Here is a 25,261-nt window from a genome sequence, read left to right as displayed (position 1 = left end):
CATGAATATCAAAAATGATAAAAAAAAGTAAACATGGTGAGTAAAATTTGTAATTCTATTTTAAAAATTTTAAGGCTGTTACGAATAATTTAATTAATGGCAGCTACATATTTTGGTTAAAATAGATTTTTATTTTGATATTCATATTTGGTAAAGATCAAAATGCCAATTTTTAACCTGTTTTTGAAACTAATATTATATGAAGAGGCATAAATTGAAACTATTTATTAAAAAAAATTATTTTCTCTATTGGTATCCTCAAATATTTTGTTATATAACTAATTTTTTCATTACTTTTTATATTTAGTTATAGTATATAAGTATCTTAATCTGCTTATATTATTTCTTATATGTTTTATAATACAACTCTCAACAAAATTAACATTTAGAAGGATCCAAATGATGAGAAGCAATCAAAGAAGACCTAGACATATCAAGGCTTTGAAACAAACAAAATTAGGACCAATTTTTCCAGACAAAGGTTTCTCACATCAATTTTCTTCATAAAGATTTTGTGTGTTACTTTTAATAAGAAATAAACATTGATCCAAGAAGGCGATGATCAAGAGTGTTGAATTTAAGGTCCAGAGTGCCTGCAACTTAACCTCCGTTTACGTTTTACTCCAGTTAACCAAAAAGCACACATACAGTTTGCTTGAAATTTTTTTGAATGAAAAGCATCACCTTCTTGCTGAATTACTAAACAACTCATGGCTGTGGAAGTTAGCATTCTATGTTGATTTGACAAAACATGTGAACGAACTGAATTTGAGATTGCAAGGAGAAAACCAGCATCTTCCTGATTTATGCACTAATATCAAATCATTCCTGAAGAAATTGATACTATTTCAATCACAACTACGAAGTAAATGTTTTTCACATTTTAAAACATGTGAAATATTCAGCCACACCACTGAGACTGAGTTTCCTATCAATTTTGCAATCGAAACTTTGAGTGCTTTGAAAATAAATTTTGATGCTCGTTTCTCGGACTTTGATGCCATTGCGAATCAAATTAAGATTTTTCAGAACTTCAAATGGAAATGATTGATCTACAGTGCAGTGATATGATTGAGAACAAATATCAAAATTCATCTTTGTTGGAATTTTATAAGAGTCTTCCACTGACACAATTTGATAATTTGCATAAATTTGCTCATGGGCTGTTTTCTGTTTTTGGTACTACTTATTTGTGTGAGAAGAACTTCTCCAAAATGAAGTTCACAAAAAATGTTTACATATCTAAATTAACTGATGAGCATCTTAAATCTCTTTTAATAATCGGTACAAGTAAAATTAGTCCACAACTACAAATTATTGTCAGTGGAAAATCTTAATTACATAAATCTCATTAGTATTTCATATGTCATTATGCTTGTTATAAGTTATGTTTTTATTTAAAATGTATAAAATGTTAGTTGGATTCATTTCAATACTTTGTTAGTTATTATATACTGAAGTTACATTTTCTGCATGTTATACATGTCTTTACTCATTACAATTCTGTGTTTCTTCATCCAACTATCACAAAAACAATAACAATAAGCTTACAACAATGTTATGAGTAGTTAGCCCATGACCATATCAATGTAGATGTCATATTAATAATTGGAATAATTCAGTAAACTAAATTTAATTTGCTATAAAAAATATGTTCTCTAAAGTTTTCAGTATGCTAGCTCACCGCGGGCCGGATGTGGCCCTCGGGCCGTATTTTGGAGACCCCTGGTTTAATGTTTTCATTATATGTCCCAAGTATACAGATGAAGGTTGACGCATTGCTACATATAACCAAGGTATGGTGGAAGATCAGGAAACATTTTTATGAAGGGATTGAAATTTATTACAAGGGAAGGTACTGGCTATGAGAGTCTAAAAATCAGGGATGCTGGTCCTCCCTACTGAAGTACATTTCATCAAAACTTTCCAGTCTAAGAATGAAAAAGAACTGTATCATGAAGTCAAGTAAAAAAGATATACTAAGGAAACCAATACATTACCCAAACTTTCAAAAGTAATACCATAAATGATATACAAGTTGTTTGATAACTGTCATATCGTTGCTAAGTTTCTGTCTGAGTATCCTACAGACAAAAATACCTGCTATCAAAGCACTGAGCTCCCATCAAAAACTTCTCAATTATGTAGAAGTGGGAGAAAATTAAGAGGCCAGAAAAGGAGTCCAGATGCCTTTTACTGACCTAGAAACTTTGGGGTAAGAAGATAAGAGTTTGAGAAGAATAAAAGCATTCTGGAATTGTCTTCCTTGGTTGTATTACTCCAGAAGGCCCCTAGGAATTTCATTACCGCTAGATACAAATATATTTGGATATCAGTAAAACCAAGCTGCACCTACTCACTAACTTTCTTACATTACTCTTACAGGAATCACATAATTGGAATAACTCAAGTAACTGTTGAATGTAGAATACGAGGATGAAACTATAGTTTTATAAGTTTTAAATACCTTGTCAAGGGATGTTGACATTGAGTTTAAATTAGATGTAGGTAATACATTCCAAAAAAATCTCCAGAAAGACGAAGTTACATCAAACAACAATAAGACCAACAGTGAGCTATGGAGGTGAACCTATGGATTCTTAACAAATCAGAGGAAGAGAAGTGGGAAAGGAAAATACTCAGGACGTTGCAAAAACCAAAACAATAATAGAATAAGTCAAAATTTTTTGTAGGTGTTGGTATAGTGGTAGAAAAATATTGTAAAACTAGTTTTGTCGAATTTTCGCATATCTCAATTTCATTCCATTCTTTTATAGTGTGTTAAGTTTTGGGTTTGTTTCGAGTAAATAATGGTCATGACTATTATTTTGTTATTCTTTCGTCTAATAATTTTCTTGTTGCCATTTCCTTCTATTTATATTTCTTATTGATTTTGTATGGATTTGTTTATCTTCTTGATCCTTTTGATTTGATATTCTTCACATTGGATGTAGCTATTTTAACATAATAATTTCCAATTTAAAATTATTTAAATTTAAAAAGATTGCACAAATGTAACCCAGACAGAGCGTACAATCTCTTGAGTGTAAATCAGTTAGTCGTTTAGTTGGATTCAAAAACGTCCCTAATTTTTACCCACCATTAATCCTCACAGATTACCAAATATTTGTCTTATATTAATGTTATGTGAAGCAAATGTAGCTACTTAAATACAATGTTAATTGTATTCATCGAGAGTCAATGTACACGATCTTAATATGGACCCCCATCATAGATGATTGACAATACTTTTAGATAATTATAATCTTTTATACAATAGGATTTTTCAATATTTAAGAGTGGTCTGTAAACAGATAGATGTCTTAATATTCTGGTCACGGGATTATTAAAACAATGTTTAACTACTTATTTTATTATTGAATAAATAGTTTATTTCAAAGTAGTTTTGATGTTTTAATATATCGAATAAGGTTAACCATCATTGGTCAGCCCGAAGAGACATTACAATAGCTTTCTTGTTGAACGGTTTTTCTTTGGGAATTGGTGTTAAATGAAACACATGTAATGTAATAAACATTTTCTTATTCAAACCTATATTCTTACATAATATACATAGTACAAAAAAACTAAATCGGCCTCTTGAACGGGCAATTAAAGGAAACATATTTATTACTGTACAAAAATTTATACTACTGTACATTACTGCGAAAGCAAATAAATAGTGTGTCCTCCAAATAATATACAATATATATATGGGGTGAGCATTTAATATACAAAAAGATAAAACCAACCAGTAGTTTTTTACAACAAAGGCAGGATAATGTAGTGCAAATTAAAGATAAACACTCGGTTTCTTAATATAGTTTCAACCATAATTATAAGAAATTTTGACAATTTTTCTTTTCTTAAGGAAATAGTATCTGAAACGTGAGCTAAACGATGGAATTGATAATTACACTAATCGTTATAAAGAAAAACACAAATCGAGATCATTTTCAACTCGCGACGCCCCCTCGTAACCCGCCGAGTCACATTATTAACCCCCTAAATTTCGATTGCACCGCCACTGACTCGCGATTAATTCCTAAAGTAATGAATTGGCACTTCAAAATAGCACTTGTATAAATCTAACACTCTTCTATTTAATAAAGTTTTTACCCACTTTGAATACTGAATAACAGACTGCTAAAAATATTCTTTTTTGACAGGCACAGTATACAATCAGTTGAAAAATAGCCATTGGTACTTTTTTTTTTAATTTTAAACATTGATTTACAAAAGGCTTTGTGCAGCAACCGCAGAAATATCCGATGATATTAATCGAGTAAAATATTTATACCGATCTGCAAAGTGAAAATATATATCATTAACTTTTATATTCATTTATCTAATTTTTCTTCTAAAAAAATCATATGAACTTAAAAATGTGTTGAAGAAAGCAATCAAGTTGCAAAAAACAGGAAATAAAGTATTAATGACATTAATGGGTTCGTAAAGGGGTGGAGATTGATGAAAGGGAAAATATTCAATTGTTGAAATGTGAAATATGAAAGGTCTTTCTAAATCCATACAACAGATTTCAGGTTATTTATGATGGTTTTTTTCTATAACAAAATTTTCTCGGCATTGCCTTTTCAGAAATACCACCCCTATAAAGTGGTGAGTAAATTTGAGTTGAATAATTGTTTAGTATTCAATTCAATTAATTTTTAGATGAAAATAACTAAAAAAAATTATATTTACGTAGACAAAAAATAATTTTTGTGCATAGAATTCAAATAGTGAAAATTAAATTTTAAATTAGAATAATTGAAGAAAAAAAAACTGAGGTTACGTTACTGCGTATCTTGTTTAGGTTTGTTACGATGTATAAGAAGTATATGATGCATAGATAAAGCTATTCGTGGAGATAATGATGCAGTATTTAGATTTATTGATATGGAGAAAGCTTTTTACAAAGAATAGGATAAATTTTGATTGAAAGCTGTGAAACACGGACTTCCACTAATAGAATGTTTCTTGCTCTCACAGACCAACTATATGTTGTGATCAGTAACCACCCTTTTTATTCCAGTTTACAGTTGTGTTAATACTGATCGTTATAAAAGGTTTATCTGACCCACCACTGAGAGTTAGCCTTCAAAAGTCAACCTATACACCTCTCCGTTAAAAACAAAGAAGATTTCTGCCTCACGACAAGTGATAATGCTGCTCAAGCGGTCACCCTATTGCGACAACAAGGTCAACAATAAGAAGTGCGGTTAAAATATCAGTCTACTGTTTCCAGAGTTTACCGTCGTTTTCAAGCGACTGGTAACTTTCATCGAAGCGCGATTCGGGAAAAAACAGGTGCACATCCGAGAGGTATATCAGCACGTCGTTGAGAAATCGGGCACTCACTGGTGTTCAAGTTCAATAAGTGCTCAGAGAAACGCGAGACGTGGTTGTAAGTGGCTGGATAGTCATAAGAATACTTAATAGACTAACCTTGAGCCCCTTGAGCTACTGGCCCCAAATTAACCTCAGCCCGTCTACGTTAATTGGACTGAGGCTCCGTTCTCTTCTCGAATGAAAGCAGAGTGTGCCTGCATAGTAGTGATAGAAAAGGACGAGTGTACAGAAGACTTGGAGAAATATTCGCGCGTAGTGGCATAAAAAACGTGCGGTGGAAAGGGGGCGATTAACGGCAAACCTACACATAGAAGAAATTTTAGGGGATAACGTCGTTCCCTACGCCAGTTTCATCAACGAAAACTTCATCCTAATGCAGGACAATGTCCGTCTACATTCTGCAGGTTCCGTACAGTAGTACATACAGAGATGTAATTGAGAGAAAAGTTCGAGCTAGAAATCCTGCACCAGTCACGAAATATACCTCAAAATATTCATATTGATTTAAACTTGTATTTCCTTTTTATCATTGTTTAAGATTTCTTTTTGTTTAATATTTTTTTACCAAAAAAAAAAACTTATTATCATGGACCACCCATTATACAGCTTTGAGATGCTAAAATCAGAAAAAGAATGGAACCCTGCTTCCCTTGGTACGAAATGAGATAAATTTTAAATAAGAATAATAAAATAAAAAATTTGAAACCAAAGGATGTAGGAAGAAATTGTTTTTGTGGTAATATTTATCTAATCACTGCAGATAATTGTTAATTATTTTTATATATTCATATCAAAATTCCAAGACATTTCAAAAAACGATTAATTTCGAATACTACGCGGATATTTCTGCGTATTGCTTGGACAAATTTATATGAGGGGCGCCGATAAAGTGGCGCGCGTACATTGAACAATGAAACAAAAACGAATTTTTAAATAGAATAGAGTACAGGTCAGGGCTTACCTGTTGGCCTAGTTTCTACAAACAGGAAGGTAAACCGTGCATATATTCAGCATTTAAAAATCATTCGAATAAAAATAATAAACTTAAATAACAGGCACGTTTTGTACAAATATGTACATTGAGAAGAAACAACAAGAAAAGAAAAACACTTGTAAATATATTTAAATGTAGTCTTTGGGAATGTAGATATATAAGAGGACGTGTTGCGGCGGCCTCTCATATCTCACCCCTTTAGAGTCAATATCACACATTTATAAAAATCCAGCGGATAATTCGTTTTATTCGGCGGAATGCTTCGGGTTAGTCCGTGAAAATTATAATTTCCACAGTCCTACATTCAACATTAAATGTACCGAAATTTTGGTCTATCATAGAAAATAATCAAAACAGAAACTGGAATCTATGAATAGGAAAAAGAACACGCGACTATTATCACAATAAAATTCAGGTTGCCTCGTTAGAGTCCGATTTCGCCGAATTTTCGGCGTCGTTTGATGTACTACCATTACTCCTCTCACTGCTCGACGAGTCTTTTTCACTTTTTACATTCAGGTGATTGTTTATTATTGCACTTAATGTTGATAGCGAGTCTTTGACGGCGTGATAAATTATGTTTTTGATCTGGAGTTTATCTTCGTGGTTCGAATGAGTATCTGACAAATCGCGGAATTCTTGAGTCAAATGGAAACAGTGGGAAACGTTTTCGGGCGAGACGAAATCTTCCGCCACCTGGAATACAAATAAAAGAAATATTACTACATAAAAAAACCATTGAAAGATTTTCCACCAATGGATAGTTTTGTGTAAATTCATTTACATCACCAAAAAGAGTTTTTTTCGTTTTATTTCAAATATAAAATCCTCTTCACTTTTTCCCTTACAACAAATCAAGTTTGCTAAATTTATACGAGGTAATAAAAAAGTTAAAGTCTGAGTAAATTGAAACTATTTAATGTCCTGTATAATTGATATTTACATCAGCTATGTTCTATTGTAGCCACAACTTTTGAATAATTTTAGAAATTTGTAAAAATATTCCTTAAATCTAATACAGTCGAAACGTGAACGCAATTTTTCTCTCAGTATTTTCACATATCACCCTGTATTTTTTCCAAATATAGAATCCTCTTCACTTTTGCCTCACAATAATAGACAGAGTGATAAATGAGGAAAGTTTTGATATATGTCAAGGATTTTTTAATTAATTGGTTTAAATATGACAATGTTCGAAAATGATACCTAAGGAGTGCTTTGGATTTCCGTGAATCCCATCGAGCACGCTCGAGATGATCTACAAATTGCTGGAATTCCCACCGACCACCTCCACGTCCCAGAACTTTTCTTCTAGACCTTGGAAACAAACCTATTGAGGTTACTTCAACGACCTTTTGACAGTAATTTATTTCAGAAGGAAGCACGTTCAATATTAAAGTACCTAGTTTAAATTTTATTAAAAGTAACTAATACATAACCTCAAATTGTTTAGAACTGTGAACAGTACTGTACAAAAATCGTTTATTCGTGATAAACTCAAAACCTATCAAACAGATTTTCCTGTAGTTTTCACTATTAGACAAAGTAATTCAAAAGAAAACTTTTTATACATGTCAAGGTTGTCTCAAGTTGGTTTAAATATGAACCAGAACCCCCTATTGAGGTTACTTCAACCACCTTATTGATAATAATTGATGTCAGAAGATAATGTCACCTCAAATTGTTAAGAATTGTGAACAGTATTGTACAAAAGGGCATTTACTTGTTATAAGCTCAAAAGCTGTCAAACTGAGTTCAAAGCAGTTTTCAATAATAGACAAAGTAACCCAAACAAGTAACGAAAATTTTGTTTGAAAAATGATGATAATTGCTAGAAGTGTCTGCCTTAAATCAACCCAAGTGGAAACTTTCGAAGACGCTATCAAAGTGCAAGGAAAGCTTTGGACTTACATAAATCTCATCAAACACGCTTGGGATGATCTACAAGGGGCCCAACTAACTAACTAACTAAGACATCCATAGTTATAGAATGCTCTACTACCATTTAAAATATGAAAAAAAAAATAATCATACCTTGATGCAATTGTGCAAATTTCTAACTTGATGCGGAGCACCTGCAGGAATGAAAACTGCATCTCCTTTACATTGAACTATCGCGTACCCTTCCACACCATACTCCTTGTACAATCTCTCCCTCAGTGGTCCGTCCAAATAACAACTTTGATCGTGAATGGGATCATTATGAGGTTCTAACCTTCCGCCTTTTTCGACGACCACTTTATTCAGCAGATCTCTTATTTTATCGGCGTCTCGGGCGTTGTAGATATGCCACAAAGCACCCGGAAGTTCTCCTTTATCTCTGACGCGTCTACGGGTGAGTATATCGCAACCGGCCTCGTCGATGGCGCGGAAAGCTTCTTTAATATGTTCGTCGGTATCGGCATCTTTTGGTATTCCGACATACACCATCACGTTAACGGCATCAGATATATCGAGATGGAGATTCGTAGTGCCTTTGTTCGGATGAAGCGCCGAACCGTAAGCGTTGTACATTTTTGGACCCAAATCGGGACGTACGAAACATTCCGGTAACCTAAAATTAAAATAATATATATATGATACTGTCCAAAATCTAAAAATTAAATAAACCAACCTGCCGGCGAGATTCAGTCTTCCACCCCGATGAGTATACTCCGATAGAGGTAGAACTTTCATCAAATCCGTATACCTTGAAGGTAACATCTCAGCAAAATCTTCCCCTGGCGGCCAGTCCTTCAACTTGAGCAACATCGGTTGACCTCTGTCGTCCTTTAATCGTTTACTGAAGTGATCAAATCCTTCCCAAAATTTACGCATCGGTTGATTAGGTACTACTTTGCCTGTCATACAATTGACTAGATCATTTTTATCGTCTCCAAAATCTCGAGCGAACGCTTCGGGGTTCCACAAATCGGAATTGAAGTTGCGGGTTACGTCGGATACTATCACCGGTTGACCGCGTTTCCATTGGTCCTGCAACAAAAAAAATTGATGTTCAGATTTGGTTCTTTTGATATTAATACGATATTGGTCTAATTACAAAACTTTCTGTTGACTTCAGGTGCTCCATATAAGAACAAGTTCAGTATATTTTGCAGATAAAACCATAAGTGATTTATATTTGAATTTTAGAGGGGAATAGAGGTATCAGCAGGGGCTTTCTTAATCTATACAAAACTCCTGTGTCTCGGTTGATACGGCGGCCCGAAATGAAACTTAAAACCCAACGCATGTGAAATTCTTGAAATAAGAACAAATGCTGCCTATTTGGCAGCTCAAAGTGACTTTTATTGAAGGTTAAGGAGAATAGACGTTGTTAGGGGAGTTCTTGGTCAATACATTCCCAGTTTTGAACCGAACGCATGCGACATGGATACAATAAGAGAACAAATGCTGCAGGTTTTTTAGCTTAAATCTATTCCAACTGACCTTTAATTCAACTTTGGTAAAGACATGGGATAGTGAGGGCAGTCTAAGTCATTACAAAACTTCTTTGTTTTGGTTAAATCGGCATTGAATGAAACTTTGAAACCAACGAATGCGATATGCTTAAAATAAGAATAAATGCTGCACATTTTGTAGCTCAAATTTTGTGTAAGTGACTTTTATACAACTTTGAGAGAGACAGAGGTCAATGAGGGCACTCTTAGTCAATACAAAGCTTTCATGTCTCTGTTACATCGACATCAAGTGAAACTTAAAACCCAAAGTACGCGACAAGATTGAAATATAAACCCACGCTTCACCTTTTGTAGCTCAAATTTCTCAATGGTGATATATTTAAATTAATGTCTAGGTAGTCAGGTGTTTAATACAATGGACCTAGTTAACAGGTGTTAAAATTTTTAATTTGTTCATAGGGTAATATTGTGTCAGCTCTTATTTATTTTAACAAAAGAATTGTCTTTACCAATTAATAAATGGGACGACGAGAAGATGAAAATAACAACATATATTTTTTGAAAAATTCACCACAATCTTTGCTTTTATTGGCTACCGTCGTTCTCGCATAGGATTTTTTTTAAAACGATGCGTATTTTAACTTTATCATAGAGAAATTAACAATTTGGCTAAAAATAACCGCTGGGTAGAAACTATTTCCATGGCGAATACAAAATAATCATATAATGAGTAATGCTGCAGAACTATTAAACGAAAACGTGGAAAATTCAAGGAATTAGGATGAAAAAAATAGTACAAAATATGTTTTTTGTTCAACTAACCTGGAAAATTTTGTAATTTTCTTTACACATGGGATCACTCAACCTCAGTAACTTTCCATCGCACAACCAACTATGTGGCGTATTAGGATACAACATTTTACTCTCTGTCAACGTCATTATCCTTATAGGTAATTGTACTCGTCCTTTTCCTTGCCAGTTGTACCGCCTAATAAAATGTTTCAACTCGTGTTTTGGTTCCGTTGGGGTTTCAATAGTCTTCTGCGGTACGCTGTCCTCTATAACGCTAGAAATGACGTCGTCGAGATCGGCGGGTTTGGTTGGAGGAGAAATTTTCTTTTTCGATTCGTTTTTGTTGATCGGAGAAGCGGCTCTGGAACCGTTTGGTTTATGAGAGGGTCGTATGAGTAGTTCGCGTAAAGTCGAGAAGTTCCCTTCGTCTTCACTACTGCTGCCTTCCTTTTTAACCTCACGATCTAGACCGGAATCTATATAGAAAAAAAAAAATTAGAAACATAATTTGAATACAAACTCATACAACTCACCATCTTCATCTTTAAATTCCTTTTTAACTCCGTTAACTTTGTCTCCCAATATTGATCTGACGATATCCCTGACTTGCTGGTTGCTGTTTTTATTGGTGACAGATTCTTTGGCTGCTGGGCAGGCACAAAATTGTTCGATGCTCCATAATTCCCTCATTTCATGTACCATCTTTCCTAATTTGTTAAGAGAATCTCCTGCTATTATCTGTGTCAACATTAATTTTTCTTGTTCGTGAACTTGACGATTTGTACACAGGAGCCAAGAATATTCATCACGATCTTTGTTGGCTTCGCTCCATACTTTAACGGTGCCTCTTTTTCGACTCTATAAATAACAAAAAGACATTATTATCAACAAGAATTTCGATATCTGGAAATGATCAAAATGAAATAAATTGCAAAGGAAAGACACTGGAAAGATTCTAAAGAACTATTGTGAAAGAGGAAGGGAAGATAAGAGCATTAATAATGAATAGGGAGAACAGCTCGTGTTATACACTAAAAAATACCAAACAAACATATCGGGAAAAAAATGGGACAAGTGCATAGAAGAAATAAAACCAAAGAAATTAGAAAGTCAAAAAAATTAAGTCTTTCTTGAGGTCTCGATTCTAATGTAAAAGGAAACAATTTAAATAATTGATATGAAAAAATATCAGATTCAGTTCACATTTTCTGCTTTATTCACCACTTTCCAGAACCTAAAGGGTGTCCCGTATTAATATTGAACTTTGTATGGACCTACCACAGAATGGAAAGATAAAACCAAAAAGTAATATTAAGGAAAAAAAGGAATAGATCGAGAAGTCAGTAGTTAGGGATAAGGAATAAGACAGCAGTAGTAAAAAGAGAAGTAGAAGAGGAAGGTTAGGTTAGGTTAACAGGATGACCTCCACTTTTCAGCCGAGATCCACTCGGAGGCCTTAGGCCCATTGTGATGCCCTTGCAGACTTTTCAGTCAGCGGAATTAAAATCCTTATTTGGCACCTGAAAACATAGAAGAAGAATAGGAGAAATTTACAGAGACTTGGTCATTGGTACACAACAATTAGTAACTATCACTAGTCTTCAATTGTTGTAGAGATGAGTAGATTTGAAGCATTCTAAAACTTTCTCAATCTTTATATTAAATTGTGGATATGTCAGAATATTGGTTACTCGACAGTCTTAATAACAAAAATGGAAACTTAGTGAAGACTCAGATAACCACTTGTATGTTTGGTGTTGCCTTCTGAGCTATCTAGCTTGCCCGCCAGATAGCTCAGAGATTGAGATTGAGATTATTTGCAAGCTGGACTATGATTTCTTTGGTATGGTGATCTGCAATTCCAATAGCATCAATGTGACATGGAAGCCCAATGAGAGAACACGTTTTGGACTGTTAGATGACCAATGATTCGAAGAAATAGCATCAATATATACAGCGATGCGGAATATGTTGCAAATTTCATTAGTTTGAACAAGTACGAGATCATTTTGTCAACATAAGTGTCAGTTTTAGAGGCAAACACTTTTCTGAGTTACATTATATATACTCAAACATGAACTGATCTTTTTGTAGAATTTCTAGAAATACTTTGAGTGAGGTATCAATTAAAGCATGTTGAGTTGGGGTAACCATTAAAATTGTATTGGTTTAGTTTATGTAATATTGCACCTTCAATATCGACAATAGTTGCAGAAGGTCCTGATTATTGATTTATTGTGGGATGATAAAATACAGAAACTTACCTTATAACAATCTATACAAATGACAAAACCGCATTTGCCGCATGCCCAATGGAAATTGAACAACGTTGTTTCACATACATCACACATTTCACGAACACCCTGTACCACACGTTTCCACGCAACTGTTTTATCTAAAAAATGAAAAAAATAAAACTGTAAATCATGCAGGTCAATCAAAAGTGGGCAATGTCAGTTATTTCGAGCTACAGTCGCGAGAATATTCTTTTATTTGGATATATTAGACGCACCTTTTATAAATTTTATTTCATATCAGCGACTACAGCTCAAAATACCTAATTGATGATTCGCAATTGGAAGTAAAAACGGCGCCTGGTTGTACGCGTTTAATTTCACTAGTTTCTAAACGTGAAGATTTCAGACTGCTCAGAGGAGATCCAATAAGATCGAAACCAGTTAGCCGATTGCAATTGCGAGCTATTAGAAATATCAATACTGTACGTTTTTTAGTTTAGCAACAAAAGTTGCTATATGTTGTTTTGGTGGATAGGCAATTTTACAAAGTAACATATAAAAATTATTAGTTGGAATAGCTGAATCACTAATGTAGAATTCAACTTACCTTCAGATAAATGTTCAGAGTAAGCTTCTTTTTCTTGTACCAATAAATCACAAAAATGATCACCGACTTGTTTCAATAAAAATCTAGAGGTTTCTAAATCGAGATCGGATGGTGGATTATCAGAATTTGGAAGCCACAACCTCAAATCTTCCTAAAAATAAAAAAGAACATAGTATAGTAAAATTATTTGTAACAGTATGAATGGGTAGAATGGGTTATATTATAATCAGTTAGTAGTTTACATCAAGGTACTTCAAGAGTAGCAAATACTAAATAGCATCATGTTACATTTATATCAGATTTATAACAAGAAGTGGAAGGATGTTTAAATGACTTGGCGCCATTGGTGTAAAAATTTGTTATTGTCCTCGTAGAAATTGAGATAAAAAAGTGTTTAATTTTTTTTATACACATTCTGTCATACCTTTCCATCTTTAGTCATCAATGTGCTTCTGTTTTTATATATTTCAACTAGAATTTGTGACTGCTTTGTTACTGTGGTTCCTTCTAAACAAAATGAAAATGAAAAATATCGAAGAGGATGACAGACGAAACAGTACACAAGATGGTCGAAATATCTGATAAATGACCCACGTGGTGTTATCATCAGATGCAAGCATAAAACTTATTATACTCAAGATGGCCGGTGACACACATGATATATGCCGATGATGATATTTTACAAAATGGCGTTCACCGCTGGTGACCGTTGACGTTCAAAGTGGTGGATACCATTGACGACAGTTAACTTCCAAGATGACGGATACTGCTAGTGGCAAATGACGTTCAAGATGGGAAAAACCACCGGTGACAGATCACATCAAAGACGACTGATACCGCTGGTGAAAATTGACTTTTCAAATAGTGGATACCTCTGGTGACAAATACGTTTAAGAAATTTGACTTTTCAGATGGCGGATACCGTTGGTGACAAAAGACGTTCAAGATGGCGGGAGCCATTGGTGACAATTGAAGTTAAAAAAGGCAGATAACACTAACGACCTTCAAGACAACAGATACCACTAGTGACATGACTTAAAAAGTTACTTTCGTTTCAGAATATATTTTGCTTATCTGTGGTTAAATTCTTACCTCCATTGCGTCCTTATGAGGATCCGAAAATCCGGCGATAGCGAGTTGTCCACTTTTGGTGTATCTCAATCTTCTGAAAGCGTAAAACCGACAAAATATGTTGGGCATGTTTTTGGATCGCTGATTCGGCGTCCATCTACATTCCCTGCACTTTGCCAATTTGGGTGCCACCTCGAAACAAGGTCCGTCTTGCAAGAAGCTCTCTCCGGTTTTCTTCAATTGCCCCACCGGTGGTTTGCGAAAGGGGTCACGCGGGGGCGGTACGTCGTCGTCTTTACTTTTTTTCGGTCGTGGCTCCTCGCCTTTGTCGTTTTTTGACCCCTTCGGTTTTCTACCGCGTTTTCGTTGTTCTTTGCCTCCCAAGTTTCCTGATTTTTTGCTGGGCGCTGATCCGCTCGCTCCTGAGTCGCTGTCCTTGTCGCTGCCGCTTTCTTTTTCGCTGTCGCTTCCGCTTTCGCTGGCCGCCGTCGGCGTTACTTGGGGTCCGCTTTTCCTCTTCTTGTCGTCGACGGCTTTCTTCGTTGCGGACCCCCCGCCTTTTTTTCGCTTCACTTTAGGTGGTTTTCTTTTGGGCGGCGATTTTCTACCGCGCTCTTGATCGCTACTAGACGAATCGTCGTTTTTCGCATCACCGTTCACTGTCGCTTCTTTAGCAACCTTTCTATTTGCTGTTTTATTCGAAAAATGCTTCACTTTACTTATGCTGTTAACGGCCATTGAACCTATAGAATGTATAGAATTAACCGGATTCTCTTTTACGGGTGTAGGAGGAGGAGGACTCGTTGTCGTTTTGATATTTAATGGTAAAGTTACACAACTTCCCGAACCAATTACTCCCGTAGTATCTTCCGCGTCTTCACCGGTATGCCTTTGCAACCAGGCCTTTTTGAGATGTCTCACGGGATAACTACCACTAGAAGAACTCTTCGTAGGTCCTGGACTGTTCGATTTTTCTGAATCTATCATGCTCGTATTCACTTTCACTGGCGTACCGGGTTGTTCGTCGGTAGGACCTGGTGTTACGCTAGTCGGAGGTGTAGGTGTCGATGCGGTACTAACAGGCGCTGGACTACTACTACTAGTCGGTACCGTCGGAGTAGCAGGTTTAGGACTTTGATCGCCGACCGAAACGGGACGCGGTGGTTCCACCGTTACCGCGGTAACACTAACGTCGGGCAAATTTTCGGGTAGTACCACCGACGACATGGTAGTAGTAGGCGGAGTCCTATATGCGGCGGTATTCACGACTGTTGTTATCGTCGTAGCGGCACTAGCTATCAAAGGGCTCGGTTCGCTAACCCTGGACAATTGCGGTGGAGTTGGGGAATTATTATAAATATTTATAGTAGGAGGTGACGCGCTGGTACCGGGTTCTAGTTTCCGTTTTTTCACTTCTAGACAAACGGGATTTCCGGGATCTCCGCATACGGTTATCGGGGTACTCGATTTACGTTTCGGAGACACCGCTTGGTTATTGTCTACTTTATTCGAACTGATTCCCAAATCTAGTGGTTGGGTTTGAACCTGAAATTTAATAATAATTAGAAATAAATATAATTTTTGTTTAAATTGAATTTACCTGTGAACTGGAAATCATAATTGGGGCGTAAGGTTGATGCGACCTCGTAATCTGTAGTGGAGCCGAAGTCGCTGTAGGTGGAGACGTTCCGGGTCCGACCAGTTTCACCGAGAGTCCGGCGGGTACGTAACCTGGTGTCGATCTATCGAAACGATCCATAACGCCGGACGTGGTTATCGGCGTCCGACTATGAGCTGGCGGCGGACACGTCATAACTGCGGGAGTCGTTTGGTTATGGATGGGATGATATTGTGTCACTTGTTGGTACGGCGAAGATGAAACGGAAGAAGAAAGCGGCGGTTTTGCCGTTAGAGAAATGGGGGAGTTGTTTTCGTGAGAAGGGCGAGTAATTGGTACGACAGATGCACCACCGCCTATAGGAGGTTTACCAAATATCTGATGAGGCGCAGGACTACTGACTTTCGGTTTGGAATTGGTGACGGTCGTAGGTGCGGAAGTGAGCATAGTATAACCGGCTGTCGTGAAAGGATAACTCACTTTTGCTGAAAAGAAATTGACATTGACAACTGTGTCTGACATTTGGTTAACTTTATATTATATATATAATTTTTAAATCAGTCCAATTGACCAGCATTTCCTCTTCTTCATTTTCAACAAGAACGAACTTCAAATTCAAAAATATAAATATTGTAAAGTTTTACAAAAATAATTTTGTTTACCGTCATTGATTATTTTGATTTATTTTTATATTATTTTAGGCAGCGTTGTTTCTAGGGTTCCCATTACTGATCTTCTGTTTCTTAAATTCCTTTGGTTGGATATAGTTAGTAAAACCACTAACTTTGATTCTGTAATCCTTTATTAGATTGATTTTAAACCATTTGTACAGATTTTTAAACACAATGGTCAGGCAATCCCAGTTCATTCAGATATTACAGCTTCATTTGGATGTTTCTACTTTATTTGAGGTGTTCTTGATTCAATCACTTGTCCAGGTTTACTTCCGTATTACCTCAAACAGTTTTATTTTGTTGAAAACCTGTTGTTGTACTCCCATTTGTTATATTTTCCTTCCTGGACTTCTGTTTGTTGAATTTATGATATCTGGATCATTATTTGTCTAATTTTTTCAAGACTCCTGTTTGTTGAATTTCTTTTGTTGTGTAATGTGCGTTGCTTCTTTTGGATTTTGTTTTGGATTCCTAAGTCATTTGTTTGCCTTGGTTCATTACAATTTTATCTTAGGACACTTTTATATAGATATAATCCTCTTGTTGTATTTCTGTTTGTCATATTTTCGTTTCTGGACTCCTGTTTGTCGGATTTCTGCTCACTGGACTGTAGGACTGCATCCTAGTTCATGGGGATGTTCTGGATTGTACTTATGTCATTTGCTTGCCCAGATTTATTACATTTCTTCGAATCCTGTTGTTGTATTTGTTTAGCATATTTTCGTTTCTGGACTTGTTTGTTGGATTAGTGTTCATTGGAATATTGAATTGATGGATACCCTTAAATATATAATTTTTGGGCGTTTTTGCTTTATTTGGGATCCTTTCAATATTTTATTTAATCAAATTTTTTTTATGAACTCCTGTTTATTGAAGTCTTCTCGTAGACTACATCCTACTTCATTGGGGATGTTCTGGATTGTACCTAAGTCATTTGCTTGCCCAAATTCATTACAATTTTGTCTTAGGACTCTTGGAATCCTGTTGACATATTTGTTTTACATATTTTCGTTACTGGACTCCTGCTTGTTGGATTCCTGTTCACTGGCATCCTGATTTGTTGGATACTTTTGAATGTACACTTTTTGGGCATTTTTGATTCATTTGTTATGTTCTAAACATTTTTATTTTATCACATTCTTTTTTCCGAACTCCTATTTCGTCATACTCTAGTTTCTGAGTTCTTGATTGTTGGAATTGTGTTCACTGGAGTTCTGATTTGTTGGATATACTACAATGTATACTCCTTCCTTTATGAGAAATGTTCTGGACATTTTGATTAATCCAGATTCATGTTGCTTGACTCCTGTTTGTTATATTCCAGTTTCTGGGCTCCTGTTTGTTAAATTCCTGTTCACCGGAATCCTGATTTGTTGGATACCTTAGAATGTATACTTTTTCTTTCTTCCTGCTTTATGGGGAATGCTTTGGACATTTTGATTGAACCAGATTCATGTTACTAGACTTCTATTTGTCATACTCTAGTTTCTGGGCTCCTATTTGATGGTTTTGTGTTCACTGACTGGGTCGGAAGTTCCTGTTGGACTTGGGGTGTTTTGGGCATTTTAATCTAGAAAATTTTGTAGTATATTCAACGATATATCTTACCTGAACTGTGGTAAAGCATAGCCTGGTTATCGGTTCGATATCTTATCTCCGGACTTTGATGGGGTTGACTATGAGGATGTTGTTGATGCGGACTTTGTCTTTGATGATGCGGACTTGAAACGTGACCTGAAGATCTGTGATGACTGGTCGTTTTTCCCAAATTTTGCGCTTCAACGTGATGGTGAGGACTAGGCGTGTGAGACAAGTGATGAGGCGATTGCGTCGGACTCCTATACTCGTATATACTTTTAGTTTGCCCGGTAGGACATTGATAATGTCCCAACATTTCGTTTCTCAATTTGGGACTGAGAGAATGGGCGACGGATACGCGAGGTTCCAAATGATGGGGAGTTTTTGCTTCGTGTTTAACGATCACAGAGTTCTTCATTTCGCTAACCATGGCGCTACCGTCTCTATCTAATGGACCGGTTTTAGTCACTACCAAACCCGTAGATTGTTGTGATTTGTGCATTTCTGATTTTATCTTTGGTTCGAAGAAGGTGTTCGGAGAATGAAGACTTGGATGGTAACCGTACATGTTTAAATCCGTCTTAGGGATCGGTTGATGAACTGATATTGCGGGTACTTTTTCTACTGAAGGTTTCGATGGTATACCTCGATGAGCTGGTGGTGGGTATTCCACTTTGGGGGGTATGCTAGCTGTTCTTTGAACCTGTAATGAAAATACCATAATAATTTGTTGAAAAAATATGTTTTAAGGTTTGTAACTTACAGTATTATAATATCGATGATCTCTGTTGTCTCTAATAGACGACATGTGCCTTTGCTGCTGTTCCCTGTGATGCATTTCCTCTACCACTCTTTTTCTATCGTCTTCAGAGAGACTAGATGTTCTTGCTTGGGTAGGTCTACCCGTTATAGGGTTCCACGGTTCCCTCTGTTGGAATTAATTTGTATTAAATACTAGTTTATTCTATATTTTTGGGTTATCACATTTTTTGAAATATCAGTTTGGTGTTTACATCAATGTACTTCAAGAGTAGCAAATACTAAATAGCATCATTTATATCTATATTTATTTTGATCTAGGTAGACAAGACTCACTACTTACCTTTGGTTGAGCTGCTCTCAAAGATTTTTCAAAATGATTATGCAGCGCTTGTTCTTGTCTTTCCTTCTCTAACTCCTTCTCCCTTTCTTGCCTCTCCCTTTCCATCTTTTCCCTTTCTTGTTTATCTCTTTCTATTTTTTCTTTTTGCTTTTCCATTTCCTGGTTTTGCCTTTCTCTATACAACCTCTCTTGTCGATCCCTGTCCTGCAAGGCAAGAGCTCTTTCGGCTATTAATTCTTCCGGGGAGGCAACTTGGGCGGTTGCGTGACTGGTTTGTTGGGCGGCAGCTAATAAATGAGCTGGTACTCCGTACGGAGCCGGGTGAGGTCTATTCTTCCACAACATATCAAATTGAGTTGCGGAATGGTATAAGGTATGGGAGCCGGTTAAATGGGGATGATGACTGGCGAGGGGTACATGTGGAGCCATTAGCGAAGGCGGCGGGGGAGGTACAACGGAATAAGCGCCGAGAGCGGAGGCTGTTGAGTGTTGGGCCGCGGCTACTGAGGCTACAGACGACGAGGGGGGCGGCGGGCCGGCTGACGCGCTGGCTGGGGTACTAGAGTGTGACATTAGTAGCGTCTGGAATTGAATTAAATTTAATTAAACCATAATATCAATAATAATATAAATTGTTTGTATTACTATCAACCGACATCGTTCGAATTGACGTGGATTCAGGCCAATAAAATATAATATAAATTCACTGGCATTCGACCTAGTTTTGTCAGCTAATTTACGTGTACTGTCACTCAAATTATCTTTTATTCTATGGAGACGGTTTATAGCGCGCAATTAACGTTGTGAAATTGCGGATTAACGGAATTAAAAATTAGTAAACAAACCGAGTAAATTTGCATAGGTGTAGGTCACACTCTAAAATCTCGTCAAATTTAGACTGAGAAACTTTTATTGAATTTATAAAGTACCGATAAAATATATTAATAATGCGCCAAAAACTATAATATATACTCGTATAAGAAACGACACAGAGTAGTAGAGAAGCTCAAAATATGACGATTGGAAGGAATTTATCTCTATACCAACTTGCATCCTGACAAGTTCTAGGGCCTTGAAGTAGGGCACAAATTTCGAGAAAAAAATGTATGAAACAGTAAGGGCGTTAAGTAATAGTAAGTAGAAGACGATCGAACTATTCTGAGGGTTGATTAGGGGTGACCTAACCATAAAATTTCACAAAAGTTTTTTTATCTGTCAGTTGATTCAAAATTTATTTGGATACCATGGATAATTTAGTATAATAAAAATTAATAATATAACTAATAATACTGGCGCATACAGTGTCCCAAATGTGACATTTCTACTTAAGAGGGTGGTAAAAAAATTAATTTTTTTCGAAATTTTGGGCCCTACTTTGTACTTGGTGCTTGATGCAACTTGGTATAGAGGTAAATTGCACCCAATCGTCGTATTTTGGGTTCCCTTATACATCTCTACTCCGTGTCGGTTCTTAAGCGGACACCCTGTATATTTATATATAGAATAATCTGAAAAATGTCATATAAATAATATTTTGCAAACCAAAAAAAAAAATATTTGAAAATTTATTAGTTAACAAATTTTTGTAGCATATTTGAATAGAACGTTGTACTATGACCTTCTAGGTTATTAGGGTGTTCTAAGAAACTCCTTATTGGTCTATAAAGCATGTCCTAAACATACTCAATAGGATAAAGATTTGAGCTTCGTGGTAGCTACTCCATAATATTGATTTCAACATCTTCTAGGTAATTTTATGACTAGATCTGTGCGTGGACGTGCATTGTCCGATAAAAGGGGCAGCTAGTTCCACTATATCAGTCTACGCCTTTAGAGAAATTTCCCCTCAGACAATGATTTTAATAATATTAGTTCAAAAGCATAATAGTCTGCAATAAATATTGAAATACGCAAAAATAGTCTGCAAGGTTAAATGTAACAAAATAACGAATTAGTACGAAAATAACATAAATAAACTATGACTTATCCAAATAAAGGAAAAATTTTATTACAGATTATGCACATAAGGAGAGAAAGGCTACAAAGACTCATTTTATGATAACATACAATTAGTTTTTCTACAGAAACTGAGCAAGAAGCTGATTCAAATGTTTAAGAAAATATTTAAGACAACATAAATAAATAATATTGAAAAAAAAAGATCAGATTTAGATATAAACTCAAATCCGTATGCAGCACCAGATCACTACCATCAATACCGATATTGAAACATTCTGGAATGGGTAACAAACAATCTAATTGAGTTTGCTGCAAAAACCCTTCAAAGAAGACTGGCACTGCAGCTCCGAATTAGGTTCTGTCTGGACATAAAATATCACCATAACCGCAAATTCGCTTGATGGGTGTTGAGATTGGAAGCAATATGTCCTGGCATAGGCCGATTTAGCTAAGGCAGTTTCACAAAAATTTGGAGCCTTCTTTAAGACCAATATATACTCCTCCATTTTTGGAATATTGCCTGCAGATTTGGAGCTCGGCTCCCAGGCACACCCTGAAGACTCAATACACAGAGCAGTTTGACTTATAGGCGATCCAGAATTGACCAGAAACTTGGACAGCTTAGAGCGTAGAAGAAAAGTCGACGACCTGACTCAGTTTTACTGATACTACTACGGCAAATGCTCTTCTGAGCTGTCCAACATAATCCCGCCTAGGGCAGTATTTTCAAGACCTACTCGACAAACAGACGTGGCTCAACTTTAATTTATAAGTACTCCTTTCTTTAGAGAATTGCAAGCTACCAAGGCACGTCTTTACCAATCACTACAAAATGCAGAAGTTCAATATTAATACACTGCAGCCACCGCTCGAACTACTGGAATGTAAAAGGTTTTACCTTCATGTGCTTGCGTTTTACATAAAAATATGATAAATCGAAGATTTGAGACTTATTTATTGAAAACCAGTCTTTTGATAATCTGGCTACAACTTTAGATGTTAAAAATCTCTGGATCATTGATGATGCTGAAGTACATTTAAAATTATTATAGGGAGAAATGTAACATCAATATTTTCTTCATTTACTGTTGTTCTATTTGTCATAACAGCAGTAATGATGCTGAATACACTGTTTACACGATCACTAAACCAACACTGACGCACGTTTCGATAACCAAATTATCTTCTTCAGAGACCGAAGGTAAGCAGTGTATTCAGTATGAATATCGCCAACGGTTCCCGAAATTCCAACTTAGCAGTAATGATAATATATACACAAACCGATAATTTTAATGTTTTCAATTCCCATACAGATTTTTTTGTCCTTTTTGCACTTATTTTCTTGTGAAATTAATCACACAGGTGCCTAAATTCAAACCAAAGAGTTTGTTCATAATACTCGCTTTTAACAAAGGAGAAAGTATCCTCTGCTGCTTGAACAGTGGAATGGAATTATCTTGTGAATAATTAAAATTAACCAAATAAACAGTTCTCTTGATTTGTGAATATCAAATTGTTCTTTCAGTGATTTGAAAATTAATCGTCAGGTTTTAAATAACCATGGAGATTAGACTCCCTTCAAAAAGAATTATTGATATAATTTTTGAGCTTACAGGCTGGTGAAGGAATACCCTGGTATGTACACGATTTAAAAACACGTTTTATTTTTGTTCTCCAGAGTTCAAACTTTTCTACGAGGAAATTGGTATTCTAATCATTATTTTCAATAAGTCGTTTGACTGAAACACAAATGGCGCTGCCATTGTCAAATCCATATGACTTTTGAAAGACTATATACTTATATATAGTACCAATAACAATTAGTATTATATATAAGTACCAATTGTTATTGGTTTGATGAATTTAAACGTGGTCGTACAGACACTGATGATGATGAACGTTCTAATCGTCAATTGAAATTGCGTGAGATAAAGATATCAGAGGGCATTGTGTTTACAATTATGCATGAACATTTGACGATGAGAAAGCTTCTTTAGCGTGATAAATCAGATTTTTGCGTCGATATGTGACAATGGATGAAAATTGGATCCATCACATTACTCAAGAATCAAAACGATCATCATCTGAGTGGACTGGAGCCACATCCGAATCGTCCAAAGGCACAACAGTCAGCTGGGAAGGTTACGGCTTCAGTATTTTGGGATGTGCACGGAATATTGTTTATCGACTATCTCCAGAAGGGAGAGACAATCAATAGCAAATACTTAATAGAGTTGTTGGATCGTTTTAATGCAAATATCAATGAAAAACGGGCTCATATATCAAAAAAGCACTGTTTCACCAAGACAATGCACCAAGTCGATTGCAACGATGGTTATATTGAACGAATTACGATCGAATTGTTCCCTCATCCACCGTATAGACCAGATATGGACCCCAGAGACTACTGGCTATTCGCTGATCTCAAAAAAATACTCGTTGATAAAAAATTCAGCTCAAATGAAGAAGCAATTGCTGAAATTGAAGCCTATTTTGATGCAAAAGATAAATCCTTCTACAAGCACGGTATCGAGAAGTAAGAGAATCGATTTTTTGCAAAAAAATGAATTTTTCTTAGTTAGTAACACGACTTATTGTATTAAAGTGGAGTTTAAATACGAAAATGCCTAAAAGATCTGTAAAAACGTGGGGGTTTTATGTTACATTACCAAACCACATATACAGCAATTTTTGTTTCGTCATCATGGCTGATCTCATAGTTTTGGTACTGATTTTACATTGTTCTGATATCTTCGGGAAACTATTTAACCTGCTCGTCATTGATAACTCACAAATTCTCAGGGAAAAATGATAAATGGATAAGGAGAAAATGATTTTTAATGATATTCGGTATCCAAGAGATTTATAGAAATTTAAAATTTCATTAACTGGCTGTTCGTGGTTGCATAAAAACAACCTCAGAGTTCCAAGCTCTATGTTTTCGTTTAGTAAGTTGGGTCAGTCACATAATTTGGAAAAAACTTGCGTTGGCTATTGGAATCCTTCATCCTCTTGATGTATAACCTTCACAAATTTTCTTATTAGCTCAAGGTTAATGTGAAACGGAAGAAAATTGACATTGTTGTGGTCTTCAAGAGGTATATACTTAAAATTTTGAAATCTCGGACTCGGACACATCTGGATTTCAATAAGGATCTCAAAATGTAGTCGAACAATTACATGTAGCTTGAATCTAGCTTGAACCAGGCGTTAAAGTGGGTTTGGTAAACTGTTCCTCGGAACTTCCTGATGAATCATTATTATCTCCATTATTTACCAAAAAAATATCTTGCCAATCCAGAGGCACGTACTAGTTCAAATTTGGATATTTAATCTTTTTTGGAATAACCTCAAACTGTCACAAAAAAATAGCAATGAGTGAATGTTTGGGGGTTACTTCTTTCCACTGCAATTTATTGAACCAATGATACTTTACAGATATTTGTCTATCCGATTACAACACCAAAACAAGAGAATAAATAATCCACTCTGTATAAAAAATTTCTGCTTGACAATACAAATTTTGTGAACCTTTCTGATAACAAAAAAGGATCTGAGCAACATATCGAAAAGTGGTACATATAATGAATATTTTTTCGATTATTTGGAAAATATTTCAAAAATCCTACTAAATACAATTCGCACAATTCATAATAGATTATACAGATGATTAAAAAAAGTTTTTTATTAGTAATATTGCTAGATTTCGACGAAGCCAACACAATTATGCATTATTTTATTGAAATTCCATTTTTTCCAAATGAACATTATGGCTGAAACAAGCTCGTTGGTATGCCCTGGTGATTGGGGCAAAAAGGAAGGTGACTCGGAATTGGCTAATCCTTCAATGGGACCAGAGCCCATTCTTGTTGTTTC

The 25,261-nt window shown here is 35.6% G+C and overlaps 1 protein-coding gene across 1 annotated transcript in view; it reads right to left on the bottom strand.

Annotated features, from left to right (window-relative positions):
• Window positions 1-3,526: 3,526 nt before the first annotated feature.
• LOC130897264 (probable JmjC domain-containing histone demethylation protein 2C) overlaps window positions 3,527-25,261 on the bottom strand; it is a 318,396-nt gene continuing 296,661 nt past the window's right edge. The window contains exons 11-22 of the mRNA XM_057806023.1: window positions 19,427-20,008; window positions 19,088-19,252; window positions 18,355-19,027; window positions 16,055-16,557; window positions 14,476-15,999; window positions 13,384-13,534; window positions 12,804-12,934; window positions 11,073-11,397; window positions 10,570-11,015; window positions 8,961-9,319; window positions 8,381-8,900; window positions 3,527-7,042 (exon numbers count right to left, since the gene is read on the bottom strand). Of these exons, the coding sequence (XP_057662006.1) occupies window positions 6,758-7,042; window positions 8,381-8,900; window positions 8,961-9,319; window positions 10,570-11,015; window positions 11,073-11,397; window positions 12,804-12,934; window positions 13,384-13,534; window positions 14,476-15,999; window positions 16,055-16,557; window positions 18,355-19,027; window positions 19,088-19,252; window positions 19,427-20,008 (5,664 nt within the window). The 3' untranslated portion in view covers window positions 3,527-6,757. The remainder of the gene's footprint in view (window positions 7,043-8,380; window positions 8,901-8,960; window positions 9,320-10,569; window positions 11,016-11,072; window positions 11,398-12,803; window positions 12,935-13,383; window positions 13,535-14,475; window positions 16,000-16,054; window positions 16,558-18,354; window positions 19,028-19,087; window positions 19,253-19,426; window positions 20,009-25,261) is intronic.

This window comes from Diorhabda carinulata, chromosome 8 (genome assembly GCF_026250575.1).
Source record: "Diorhabda carinulata isolate Delta chromosome 8, icDioCari1.1, whole genome shotgun sequence".
NCBI classification, from domain to species: Eukaryota; Metazoa; Arthropoda; class Insecta; order Coleoptera; family Chrysomelidae; genus Diorhabda; species Diorhabda carinulata.
Note: the sequence above shows the minus strand (reverse complement) of the source record. Positions and strands in the feature narration are given on the sequence as shown.